The sequence below is a fragment of the Anolis sagrei genome, chromosome 2 (assembly GCF_037176765.1).
Source record: "Anolis sagrei isolate rAnoSag1 chromosome 2, rAnoSag1.mat, whole genome shotgun sequence".
NCBI lineage: Eukaryota > Metazoa > Chordata > Lepidosauria > Squamata > Dactyloidae > Anolis > Anolis sagrei.
In genome coordinates, this window is record NC_090022.1 from 228,435,473 (window position 1) to 228,450,221 (window position 14,749).

The window sequence follows — 14,749 nt, forward strand, 5'->3', positions numbered from 1 at the left end:
TTATACATGGCCATCATATCATCCTGCTAAGAAATTACGTCATTGCAAACTGACTTATGATAGCATAAAGTGGAATTGTGCTATTGCGCAACGTTTATATTATCAAGAGGAGAGAGGAGACATAGCTATGCTCTGAGACCATTGCATAAGTGGAGCTGACACCTGTTCTGATGCAGAATATGCCCCACTGCACAATGTGTTCTTTAGTGCAGTAGGCACCCCCATTGTTGCATGGTGCTTCAATGATTAAGGATGTTAAACAGGGTCAGTCCTAGTTAGTACCCTGATGGGATATCACCAATGAATACCAGGTCCTGTAGGTTATATTGCAAAGGAAGTAATCGGCAAACAACCTCTCAGAGTATTCCTTGTCTTTAAAAAGCCCGATGAAGTTCATGGGATCACCATTAAGTCAACAAATGATTTGAAGGTGCACATACAGCTTAGATATTGTAGGGTTAAAGTTAATATTAAAAAATTAATAACTAAACATACTGTTGCCTTCAGCAACCACCTGCCCTTCACATCGGTGTGTGGTAGCCAGCCTCAGACAGATAATATTTAACTAGCAATCACTAGGCAAACATGCAGTACAAAAACTATAAAAATACAGCACTGTCGAGTTTATTTTGATGTATTAATGTACATCCTTTCCAAAACGTAGTCATTTTCATCTTAGTGATGACTCAAATCTTGTACACTGAGCTTTGATTATTTGGCATGAAATTTATCTAATGTTTATTTCCAAGGAGAAATTGAAGTCAAACATAACGAGACATGACTGGGACTGAATGCTTGTGCTAATATAAGACATCTAAATGGGCCACTTGGTAAAGGGAAGTGTAATGATTAGTTGGAGCCAGTTAGTTATGAAACATGATAGCTTCGGGCCCTTATTTTTTTTCTGAGGTTTGGTTCCAGGACCAAAATCTGCAGATTTTATTGTCCCATTATATACAATAATATAGTAGAGTGATGTTCTTTATAGAAAATGGTGAACATCTTAAATGAGTGTTTAAAAAAGCCTGAGGCAATGTGGGAAACTACAGCAAGGTATAGAACTTAGTCTGATATAAAAACTTTGCTTTTTGGATTTTTTAAAATTACTGTTGGCTCTCTGTATCCAGAACTGATGGATACAGAGTTCCAGCAGTATTTTCAAAAGTATTTGATGGGGATCAGCACAGGAATAGTGCCATCATATTAATTACTTCAACACCCAATCTACAATGCCATATCATTCAAGTTCAGAATGCAATTTAATTGCATTTAACTACATTTTATGACTCTACACTGTCATATAATGCAGTTCAATGCAGTTAAACTGCATTCTGAAATTGCATTTTATGGCACTATAGATGGGGACACAGATCCTCAAGAAATGCCCCTTTTCAAGTCCCACCACAGCTTTTAGTACACAATCAACATACTGTTGTCATATGAATTACCTTTTTCCATGCTCTTCGATCAACATAGCCACTGAATCATCTGTAAGCTTGCATCCATTAGCAGAAAGACACTGTAAACTAAAACATGGGGCAACTGGAGTTATCTTACATTCAATGTGGAATTCCTGGGTTGTTGTAGGTTTTTTGGCCTATATGTCCATGTTCCAGAAGCATTCTCTGCTGACATTTCACCTGCTTCTATGACAAGATGTGGCCTCACAACCTCTGAGGATGCTTGCCATAAATGCAGGCGAAATGTCAGGAGAGAATGCTTCTAGAACATAGCCATATAGCCCGAAAAACCTACAACAACCCAGTGATTACAGCCACGAAAGCCTTCGACAATACAATGTAGAATTTCATTCATTTAAACCTGCTTCTTATGTTATGCTTCATCTAATGGATCGTAATACATAACTTATGCCGAAGCAGAACAGAGATAAAGCAGAATCTACCCAGTAGAATTCTGTCAATCCTGTATCTCTTGCCCATAAAATATGAACATTAACTGACTGCCTTGAAAATGTCCTCTATGCTGCTCACTTCGCCTGAGTTTTGTGTTAAAAACCTTGCTCTGTAGCAAGACAGATGTATATTTGTACTTTCAAAATGAATGCACAGCTTGCATGGAGTTGTAAGGACTTGGCTCTGATTTGAACTTTTGTTTTATGTTTGGTTCTATCACACACACAAATATCTTTCATCTGACTTCAAATCCCAGGTTCTTGTAAAAAAACAACAAAGAAGATCCCATATGGCTGTAGTTCAGGCGTGGGCAAAGTGCAGCTATGGTCCACATACAGCACCTGCAGCCCACTTCTGTGGCCCATGAAGACCCCCATCAATCAATCCAGCTACTCAGTTTAAAAAAAAAACCAGTTACTGCAAAACACACCCACAAGCATTCCAGAAACCCTTACTACCCATCAATTTTCCTCTGCAGACAATCTCAAAATGATGACAAAAATTGCAGTATCAATTCCTGTAGCCATTTTGAGAGTGACTGCATCAGAAGATGGGAGCTTGCTGGGGGCAGGTACAGTCTGACATAAGGGAATTTGCAATTCTGCAACTCATATAGTTGCCCATCTTCCAAAGGCTGTCTTCCTACTGGTGTGTTTTCCCTCCTAGAGAGAATACACTGACTAGAAAGTGAATATCCCCATCAGGAGGAAAATGTCCTCACACCACTATTTTTGTAATACTATTTTATTCTATCCACAGCATTTCCTTACAGTGAAAATATCTATGGAGTGACAAGGGGAAACCAGACAAAATATGACACCACCTTGAATGTACATCTTTCTGTTGTACTCTATCAGTATTACTATTTCTATTAAAAATCAGTATTAACTAATGCTAAAATGATTTAAATGTTCTCTAACTAGTCCTCATGAATCAGGCAACAAAACAGATTGGCATAGTCTTCATCCTATTTCATTTTTTTCAACAGCCAGCTGAAGTTTTAGAATGCCAATAGTTCATCTATGGATTTTTTAAAAGTAGGGAAGTTGTGAGAAGCATATAAACCAAGGTTTAGAGACATACACCTCCTCCAAAAAAAAAAAGTACAAAATCTCACACATGTACTGAGGAAAACCGTAAGGGAGAAGTGCAACAATTCCAAATAGCCCAATGATGACTGACTATGCAAGTGGCATTTGCTTACTAATGGGTTCATGGAGAGGAGAATATTAGGAGGAAAAGAATATCTTAGGAGATGGTTTGCCACACTACAACATTTCACTGCAAGTCCTCACACAAGCTAAGGGTGGGCAAAATGCATGAGGACCCTAGGATCAATCTTGGGGAATCATGGGTAAAAAACAAAGGAGGAAAACTTGTCCCCATGGTAGCAATGAGACTGGGTCTGTATTGCCCTATATTCCAAAATCTAATTCCAGATTATCTGCTTTGAACGACACAGAGTCTACACTGTCAAATAATTTGGGATAAGCAGATAATTTGGGATCAGATCCTGAAATATAGGGCAGTGTAGATCCAACCTGAGATCAATGACATTAGGAAGAAATATTTTTCTACCTTCTAGAAGCTTTTACCAGGGCAATGAGGCCTGAATCAGTAGCTCCTGTCCAGCTTATATCTACAGCCCTTAGGTTGTGGCAAAAGGTACTTGCATGAAGCAGAATGATATCCCCTCTAAATCCAGGACCACTGCAGCTTCTTATGTTCAATTCCTAAGTGCAAAAGAAAAAACAAAAAATACCATAGTGAGTGAGTTAAAATAACAGTGTTGTCAATCCTATTTTTAAACTGTTTGCAATCCTTGTTTTGTATTTTAGCTGTCCTAAGTTTAGGAAAAACAATTGCTCTGGGATTAAGGAATTTCTGCATACAAGAAGTGCTAGATTCAATCATAGAAATTTAACTTATAATAATACTTTATTTTTAACCTGCCCTCTCTGCCCGAGGGGACACATCTATAAGAATCAGTTGCAAAGTGATGGGAAGTCCCAGGGCCCTTTTGGACAGGCCTTTAAGTCAAGACCTGTCTCGCTTTTACTGGAGAAATGACGCATGAGGAGGGGGGACATGGAACAATTGTCCTCCTCACCCCTCCCATCCTCTCATGCATCATTCCCTCCAGTAGGATGATGTGACGAGAGGCTCCATGGCAGCCAAAGACATTTTTCAGTAAGTTTTAGGGGAGAAATGTGGGGCTTTGGGGTGGCTTAATACTATCCCAATTTCAATCAGGTTAGCATGCAACCACCCTTGCAGAGAAAGCCTGGGTTTTGGGTTGAGGATGAGAACAGGAACATGAGCAGAAGTGGGTTATTTTAACCCATTTCAGTTTGAGTTTAGTATAGTGTATTAGGGCTCTCAGATCTTAGAGAGATCCTTTATTGCAGGCCTGCACAATCTGTGGAGCTCCAGGTATTTGGGACTCCAACTTCCAGAAGCCCTAGTCATCTTGTCCAGTGGTCAGGAATTCTGGGAGCTGAAAACACCTGGAAGGTCACAGGTTGTTTAGGCCTGCTTTATTGCACTGTCTACTGCAAACACACTGCTGCAACCGGACACCAAAAAGTCTATACTTCTCTGGCTTTCTTTCACAAACTCCCAGTATCAAAGATGATTTTAAAAACCTTCAAACTAAACAGAGGACAAAGAAGAAACGGGGATGATCAAGTGTAAAAAGGCTTCTTTAAAGGGAGTTTAAATGTTGGAGGCTTTGCTAACTGAAGTATTCCTGTATATGTTGAGAAGCACATCTATTTTGTCAGAATTAAGTTTCAAATTGTTTGCCCTCATCTACTTTATTACCTTATCGGCTTGGGGTGGAATGGAGTAGTAGAGTTGGATGTCATCTGCATATTAATGGTACCGCACCCCAAAACTCTCGACAACCTCTCCCAGCGGGTTCATGTATATGTTAAACAGCATGGGGGACAAGCTTGAGCCCTGAGGGACTCCACAGGCCAATGGCCAGGATAACGAACAGGAGTCCCCCAGCACCACCTTCTGGGTTTATTCCTCCAGGAAGGAACAGAGCCACCATAGAACATTCCTCCAAGTCCTATCCCTGTGCCCATGGTCAATGTTACTATCATCTTTAGTACTTAAAGGTTTCCAACAAGAACTCTTCTAAAATGTGATATTACCTTAAGAGATCCTTCACATTGCTGAAAGAACCACTTTAAACCTACTCCAGTAATATTCTGGGATTCATCATGGCAATGATCAAGAGTGAAGCGTTGGGGGTGATGGTTTCCAAGAGTGATCAGCCAATCATCATTTAAGCAGTGGCAATTGATGAGCTGAATCTCCTTCCCTAAAGAAAGAATGTCCAGTGTGTTTAAGCTGTATACCAAAATGTGTGCACAAAGTAAAAAGAATATTGGAAATTATCCTAGAATGAACAGTATCAATTGCTATTGGAAGTTTAAATCTTCCTTTACATTTCTAGCCCACCTTCTCTCCGAGGAGCCCAATAGGGACTATTCATTCCAGCAGGAAGAAATATAAACACAATGTTTAGCACTCATGGGATATAACATTTCTATATTACTTGGATGACATGGTGAAGCATATTTTAAAAAACAGTAACCAAATGTATCATACAAATAAGACTAGGAGTTCTTTATCACTGTACTTGTTCAACGCATCCCTGTTTTATTTCTGGTAGAGAATGACATTGTTATTTTATGCACAGGCATAGAGGATTTACTATTTTTCTTGCCCTTGATAAAAAAATGTCTCTTGAGATGTCAAAAACAGTTCATGATATTTCCCCAAAAGTTCTAAAATACATACCAAAGTGAAATACTGTACAAAAACTCTAATAATCTTGCCATGCAGAGTTTTAAAAACGTTTCATTCTGTCATGCAAGAACAAAATTAAGTTTTCACATGCAAAATCAAATAAGCACATACAAATGAGCAGCACACCGTGGGGGGGGGGGGGGGGCAGGAATGCATTAATGAGACAACACATGCATTGAAAGAACTTTTAACTTTGCCAGCAGCAATATCTTAGATTACAAGATATATCCCAAAAATTTACATTCATACCAGTTCCATTTCTCAAGGGAAATTTCATTAACCTAACAAAGTAAAAAATATACTTAATAATTCCTGATTTGCAGAAGTAGTTTGTTTGGAAAAGGCACATAGCTACAAATACATAGGTATTGTAACAGGAAATTATATACAGTATACAATATACAATATATTTATAGCCATTGTGTAAGGTACATGATCATATAATCTCATTGTAAAATTATGTATCATACACCAATACTCAACTTTGCTATTAAAAAGGAGACTATGAAATCTGAAGAGCAAGGTTATGGCTGTATGTAGCTTATGCAGACTGAAGCAGGAACAGCTGATGGCTCTCATATCAGAGAGCAGTGAATCTATCCCATGTTTTGGCTGATTTTATGGAAGATATCCAAAGTGCTCAACCAGTTTGGGAATAAGGTTCAGCACCTTGGAGAGTTCCTTAAAGGCATAAATTTAAACCTGGAGTAGGTTCTGACATGAATGCCCCAAGTTGCCACTGGGGTATTCAAGCAGGAGTGGTTCTGGGATTCTTGGTTGCTGCTGTAGTAGGAGGGAAGCAAATAAAACTTCTAAAGCACCAAGAGAGAAAATATGAAAATATGGGAGAGAGATCAGGACAAAGAGTAATGCTTATAAAATCCTGTGATAGGATGACTTTAGAGTTGCCATAAGTGGGAAATGACTTGAAGGTGCAAATATACCATGTGTACAAATGACTATGACCCCATAAAGTTAGTGTTTACTAGCTTCCGGTTTCCCAGTTTTCTCTTGCTGCCTACTCTGTAAGTTTCTGCTGGAGCTACCACATCTTCATGGTGGTCCATGTGAAGCAAAACACAAGCCTCTCAGGTTGCTTCCAGACAATGTCAAAATGCAGGACAAATAAGTGGGGCAAAAAATCATGGTACCTGTCAGCAAGTCCAGACATGGAGCTGTCAGCCCCAGTGAATGCTCCCCTGGCATCCTGACACATTCATTTATAGCGGATTTTAGAAATCTGCAAGATGGACAGGGGACATCCACCAGATGTTTACTTTTATTTATTTATAATTGACTCTCTGAGATGCATTTGGACCTCATAAGTGCTGATGGGGATATCTGAATGTGCACACAAGCTGATTTCTTGTCATTATCTCTCCTCACCCTCCTGCTGCCTTTACGTTTTCCCTCGCAAACCCCATTTCCCTTTGGGGTCACTTGCCTCCCATGCTGGTGCTCACTGTACACATTCAAGCTCTGTTTAATTTCATAAACATCAGAACAAAGGAATGGTTGCAGAAAATTCTCAAGAAACTGCTTTCCAATTATGCTTCATTTTAGCCACCTGTGTGTCTGTGGCTCCCATCAGCTGTTTTGGGATTTTAAAATGTACACGTGTGCTAGAACAGTCTACACCAGCATATAGGAATGAAGTTACATGTTTTCCTTGAGTGCAAGCATATACAGTCATGCAAATATGCACATTTATTTGGTCAAAATCAGGTTTAAGGTGCACCCTTTTAACATGTGTTTTTTGGCCATTATTGCAACCCAGCGCACATTTCAGCAAATGTTATTTAGCTGCCCATACACCCCTTCTGCAATTTAAGGCCTGTGTAGAAGGGCCCTCAAAGGAAACATTTCATAATATCAGAAATACTGAGAAGGATGGATTCCAGGCATGTTTTAGGTGCAACAGCCTGGCAACAATTGGCTAGAGATAACAACTGACATTGTCCTCAGCTCTTCCCAATCCCATCCCACTAATGGCTTCAAAAGACCTGGTACTTCCCTCTCTCCAACCTTCTCATTTCTCAGTACTCCCAATTTTCTCTGCTCTCTTCCTCCTCTACCCCTCTTCACTTCTGCTGGCTCTTCTTTCAACTTCCCCAGCCTCTGAATCTTCTAACCATTTTAACAAACAGTTCCAGCAAACTATCACTGGGGATAATCAGCTTTTGAAAAGCTCCACTACAAAAGCAGTATCAATGACAAACACTAATTAGCCCAGCAAAACTTGTAAAATCCCATTGGAGCTAAAACAAGACAGAACACAGAGACACTGTCTCCTTTCTAATTGGCAAGGAGGTCAAGCAAGGCTGCATTTTAGCATCCCATATGTTTAATTTGTGCACTGAACATATCATATGTAAAGCATAATTAAATATGGAGAAAAGAGTCATGAAAATTAAAGGAAGACCAACAAATTCAGATATGCTGATGACACCATATTACTTGCAGAAAATAGTATAGATTACTGAAGAAAGTCAAGAAAGAAAGTGCAAAGCTTTTTTTTTTAAAAAAAAAAAAAGAATAACCACATATTATTTACATAATTTGAAATGAGATGATGAAGACATTGAAATAATTCAAGATTTTCCATACCTTGGTTTCCTCATTATCAGAATGGAGACTGAACTGAAGAAATCAAAAGAAGACTAGAGCTTGAACTGAATTAGATAAGATCCACAAGTGTAAAGATATGTCACTGAATACTAAAGTTAGGATTGTTCTTGCTGTTATATTTTCAATTTCTATGTCTGATTATAAAAGCTGAACAGTGAAGAAAGTCAACATGTTTGTAATAAGGTGCTAGCGAAGAGTTTTACAGATATGGTCTACTAAAAAGGAAAAATAAATGGGTCCTAGAGAAAATGAAGCCTGAACTCTTCCTAGAAGCTGAGATGGACAAATTGAGACTGTTGTACTTTGGATACATCATAGGAAGACACAGCTAAAGTAGAAAAAGCAATGACATTTGGTAAGACGGAAAGCGGTAAAAAAAAAAAGGAGAGGACCAATTCCAGATGGATAAACTTAATCTAGGAATCCATGGCCATGAGATCTGACCAGGGCTGTTGAGGATAGAGTGACTTGAAATACCTTGAAAGTTGAAATCAACTGAACAGCAGTTAACAAGAACAAAACCCAAGGATTAACCCAACTAAATAATATCAGTTTCATCAATGTGTGTGTACATGTACATGTCCTTCAAGTCATCTATTGATTTATAGCAACCCCATGAATTTCACAGTCTTTTCTTAGGTGGTTTTGCCAGCTCCTGCCTTTTCCATAGTGGTGGAATTCAGTACTCTCATTAGTTGTCTTTCATCCAATACTCTTCAAGGCTGATCCTGCTCAGGTTCCAAGAACAGAAGGGGTCTGGGTCCTTAAGGATATTTGGGTTTTCATAGGAACTAAGTCAAAACTTGTCTAAAGCTTGTTGATTCAACAGGTCTGCTCACTTAGTTTGCCACAAATTTCTTATTCTGACCCAAGTTTATAAACTACTGACATCATTCCAATTTTGTTTTGTGGTTGTTGTTTTCTTACTTTCTTAAAAAAATAAACTCAAAAATAAGAAGAGAATTCCCACACAAACCTGCCATGAGAAGCTGAGAGGCTTCTATACTATAAATCTCATCACCTCCATCCCCTCGCCTGCATAATTCCTTTAAAGATCTCCTAAAAACAAATCACATCCTGGATCAGAAAGATGAATCCTGTTGACTCAGTGATATTCAATTTCAAGATGATGAATAAGCCCATATTTGTACTTCTATCCTTCAGAAACTCTTGTAATTCACTTTCTACAAAAGCTGCAAGCAAGCATGATGTTACACCTCTGCCTCCCTAACTTTAGCTATATGTTGGAAAACATCTAGAGCATAAACATCCCTACAGAAGTATGACAATTGCTCAAGAAAGTCCATATGTACTACTTGAAGTTCCTTGTAGAACAGTACTGGTTATTTCCCTTCCAACCACAAATATACCCTTGTGCTTTCCACATAGATCACATTAAACATTTGCAGGGTGATCCAATGCACATTAACTCTTAACTTCACTGAGATATGTAAAAAATTGAATATTTAATATAAAACATCACACTCATATAGTTTCCAAAAAAAATATTTAAAAGCTAGGAACAATAAGACCCCCCCATAACCATGGAACCCATAATTGCTGTTTTACCTACTTGTGCCCAAGGGGAAAGTGGTCTCTTTAGAAATTTACTAGGCAATTCTTGGGTATATTTCCCTGGACCCTACCCCAGAGTTGCATTGAAAGACCTAGTAAATTCCTCGAGAGGACACCTCTTTAGGAATCTTTGTTATCTAATGATATATTTAGACCAGAAATGAGGTAATTTAATGGCAGACATGGGGGTCTTACTGTATTTTCACCAAATAAAATAGCACTGGGCAGGGCCAATGAATCCACTACTTTTCCATAGTGGTGGAATTCAGTACTCTCATGGGAGAAGAGTCTATGCTATAGGAATATTCCTGAAAGGCATTTGCTTCTCAAACATCCCAATCTGGAAAGGGAAAGATACTGGGCAACAATAGTAGATATGGACACTGGTGCAGGATCACTCAGAGACAAAAACAGTGAAACTTTAGGTAACCCGTGTTAGCACTGCACAGAAGGAAGCGCCAATAAACTATTTCTGAATGCCTTTTGTTTTGAAAAATCCCAACATGAGACAATCCAAAATGAAGCAAGAGTTAGTGTAAGAAAAGACTCCAAGAGATACTGAACCAGTTACTGTGGAAGGAAAAAGGTCAAACACAAGTATTGCTGTGTCTAATGATGCAACTGGACTGAAGCTAAAAGGATATTCAGTTGCTCGTATGTTCATATGTGAAAGGAAAGTCTAATGTTCCATAACAAACATAACAGAAAACCACTTGACCATGACAAAATTTTTTTTGGTAGAATAGACAATCCTTGCAAGATGAAATATGGAATATGAAATGTATGAATCAGGGGAAGATAAAAATCATAAAGCAAAGGAATGAAACACATAACACAGAATGTAAAGCCTATACAAATGCAATACTAAGGAACCAGAAGGCTTCTGGACCAAAATCAGTGACATTATCAGAAAAGCTGTAAAACACTCTATCTGTACCAAAAAGGAAGAACTACCATGGACTACTGATGAAGCATTTCAAATGGTTAAGGGGAGCTGAAAAGCAAATACACACACACACACACACACACACACACACATATACGAGGGGTATTTTTTAAGTAAGGTCCGTTTTGTTGTAGACACTAGTAGTTCGCGCGCATACCGTAACGAGCGCGTCCGTCATGTACCGGCATGCTTCGGGAACAACTGTGCTCAGTTTCCGCTCTGTAGCTAACCTGTACAGTTCTGTTCTGTGCTTTAAAAATGTTTAAGACTATCAACTCACCCGCCGCATGTGTGGTTCGCTCAGTGACATGGTTTTTGTCAGCAAGGAACCTCATCAGTGGGTGAGTTAACAGTCTTAAACATTTTTAAAGCACAGAACAGAACCATACAGGTTAGCTACAGAGTGGAAACTGAGCACAGTTGTTCCCGAGGCATGCCAGTACATGACGCACGCGCTCGTTGCGGTATGCACGCAAACTACTAGTGTCTACAACAAAACGGACCTTACAAAAAAAATACCCCTCGTGTGTGTGTGTATATGTGTGTGTGTGTGTGTGTGTGTGTGTGTGTGTGTATATATATATATATATCAAAGAAACAGAGTCAGAAGCATAAATGCACCTGTTCAGCAAAGTGTAAAGAAAATTATAATGATCAATGCAAAGATTCAGAAGATGTCAAATGGGCAAAATTAGGTCTTTCTAGAACATCTGAAAAATGAAACAAAAATTAAATCAAGAATAATAGTGCTATATAGTCACCAGAGGACATATTATATGATTAGGACAAGAAAAAAGGATGAGATTGAGTTGATAAAAGAAGCCATGAGTTGGCAAAACCCAAGCAAAATTGTTGGTGACTGTGACTGCTGGAGGTCTCTCATCTATAGAGTTGCAACAAGTTGAAGGTCTTAATTGCAAACAGAAGCAACAAGAGTTGTGAGTAGAGTATGGAAAATGGTTAACTCCCCTGATTCACTGAGATAATGTTCCCCAGAACTGAAGAAACCTGAACATAACATCTTTAACACTAGACCAAGCTCAAAGAACAGTGCATCATCATTCATTACCTGTTTCATATCTTAATTCAGTTTCTAGTTTAGTTCCCTTGTATCAGCTTTCTCCGAAGCCATCAGCCATACTTTTGATGTTGACTAATTAGTTCTGCACTGTTTGAGTCTGCACACAAGAGACCTGGGTTACTGGAAACACTAGAAAGCATATTATCATATTTACAAGGGAAAAAAGTTTCTAAAGTTCTACATATACAGTATATTGTCTGCATGGTCTTATGCTAATAAAAAGCCCAGCTTTCCTCTCATATGTAGTTCTGAAAGTATCCAAGGATTTAGTCTCCAAGTTCTTTGGCTTTTAATCCTCAAATGAAAAGGATTTTATCCCCTGTGGTTCACTCCAGCTGACACCTCTTTTATATTTTCCGGCCGTTTTCTTTGTGCTTAAGAATGCAACTTCTTCCTATCTGATTCACTCAGGACAGGTTGAGATACAAGAGAGTGACTGCGTACTCTGTATCCCATGTGGCCAAACAAAAAGACAAAGAAAAAAAGATCTTAAAAGAAAGACATAAATATCAGCATCCCAAAATGGCATGGAAAGATCTGAACAACTTCTTTTGAGTTAAGCAGCTTTAATGTAGCAAAGATATCTGAGAGCAGAATAGTCACCCAAAGCACATATGCAAGGAGAACACCCTCCCTGAAGAATTTGTCTATCCTTGTGTGTTTTTCTTCTGCAGATATCACTACTCAGTCACTAATGTACATAGCAACAGAATTAACACTGAACTGTTGGGTAAACTTTAGCTTATGACCTGAGCCAGAAAACAGTGGGAATAATAAAAGTTTGCCTAATCACTGTTTATAATGCATTCGAATATTCAGTGGAATACTGAATATTCATTAGTTTTCAGCAATTAACTATTTTTAGGCCTCAGCACTGCCGACAACACAAACAAATAAAGATGACAATACAGTCTGACCAAACTGGTTTTTGCCTGACTGGACTATCTGCTGCTGTCATGGGTTGTGCCGGACTGTCCAAACAGCTCCACACCAACCAGGAACAGTCAGGAGCCCCGGATTTTTGTGTAAGTGTAAATATGCCCTCTTTTTATGAGAACAGTATCATTTTGAGGAATAAGAACCATAACCTTTACACCTTTTTGCATTTTAAACGTGTTTAACTTTAGGGTGGAGTTTTACTCAGTAGAAAGTGCTCATGCCTGGGTTTCCAGGTATTGTCAGTCATCAGACACTGAGCAAACAACTCTAGTTACGTTAATTGTCCATGCACATGCTAAAGGTATGTATGTTGGGAGTATTTTCAGTCTGACTATGATCCTCCTAAGAAGAAGTGTGCAATATGTTGATCCCTCTATTTTCTAACATAGACTTAAATCAGATGTGAAAGTAATGTGGATTCCTTTGTCTCTTTCTATGGTTGCTCCATTGTCATTATTAGCCCTTTGTTTCACTACAGACTGTATCCCAAAATTCCTTCTGCCCTCAAAGTCTCTGCATCAACATGTACTCTCTTCATTAGTTGCTCTTTGCCTTTTCCATTATTATCACTAATACTTCATACTCTGGTGAAACATGTTGTTTTTGTTAGCCTCTGGCATAATACGCAGGATGTGTATGTTTTGGTAAAAGAATGCAGAAAATCTACTCAAGTTATTGCAGCTTATTATCTATTTTTACATCTTAGTTTCATAGTCAACCTGGTATTAGTGATCGCAGTTTTGAATCATCAATAATTCAGATACCACTAAGGTAAAGGTAAAGATTTCCCCTGACTTTAAGTCCAGTCGTGTCTGACTCTGGAGGTTGGTGCTCATCTCCATTTCTAAGCCGAAGAGCTGACATTGTCCGTAGACACCTCCAAGATCATGTGGCCAGCATGACTGCATGGAACGCCGTTACCTTCCCATCAAAGCCGTACCTATTGATCTACCGACATTTGCATGTTTTCAAACTGCTAGGTTGGCAGTAGCTAGGGCTAGCAACAGGAGCTCATCCCATCCCACAGATTCAATCCACCATTCTTCTGGTTAGAAAATTCTGCAGCTTAGGGGTTTAACCTGCTATATTCCAAACAATATAATGTTTATAACTGTGCTATTGTGATCATATCTAAACCTATTTTCATTCAGATAATTTGGATTACTATTATAGTTCCAAGATTACAAATGAAAACAATAACAATATAGTTAACGCATACAAAAGCTTAACATTATAAACCTTTAAAACATTTTAAAAATATAATGAAAAACTATTTTAACACAATATGAAAGGGATACACTTTAAAAAGCAGAGTTTCCAATTAAAACATTGATCTCACACATTACTTTGTATAACTCAGTCCGAATTCTCCATTTGAGTTTCTAACATTCAATTTATAGATTTTTTTTAAAGGAGAAGGATCAGTATGCCTACTTTTTATATAAACCAATGGTTTCCCTTTGATATACATATCCATGGCAATGGCATTACTATTTTCTTTCTTGCATCTCAGTTACTATTTATGTGAATGTTCCTCTCACAATTTTAACACCTAATTTGCAACATAATCGGTAGGAAGCCATGGTGCCACAATGGGTTAACCCTTGTGCCAGCTGAACTGCTGATCTGAAGGTTGGAGGTTCGAATCCCTGAGACAGGGTGAGCTCCTGTCTGTCAGTTCCAGCTTCCCATGTGAGGACATGAGAGAAGCCTCTCACAGGGTGGTAACACATCCAGGCATCCCCTGGGCAACGTCTCTGCAGACAGCCAATTCTCTCACACAAGAAGCAACTTGAAGTTTCTCAAGTAGCTTCTGACATGATAAAAAAAAACCCCACATAATCA

The 14,749-nt window shown here is 38.6% G+C and overlaps 1 protein-coding gene across 1 annotated transcript in view; it reads right to left on the bottom strand.

Annotated features, from left to right (window-relative positions):
• LOC132767326 (F-box/LRR-repeat protein 20-like) overlaps window positions 1-14,749 on the bottom strand; it is a 49,295-nt gene that overhangs the window by 29,730 nt on the left and 4,816 nt on the right. The window contains exons 2-4 of the mRNA XM_067464439.1: window positions 5,075-5,244; window positions 3,492-3,646; window positions 1,449-1,526 (exon numbers count right to left, since the gene is read on the bottom strand). Of these exons, the coding sequence (XP_067320540.1) occupies window positions 1,449-1,474 (26 nt within the window). The 5' untranslated portion in view covers window positions 1,475-1,526; window positions 3,492-3,646; window positions 5,075-5,244. The remainder of the gene's footprint in view (window positions 1-1,448; window positions 1,527-3,491; window positions 3,647-5,074; window positions 5,245-14,749) is intronic.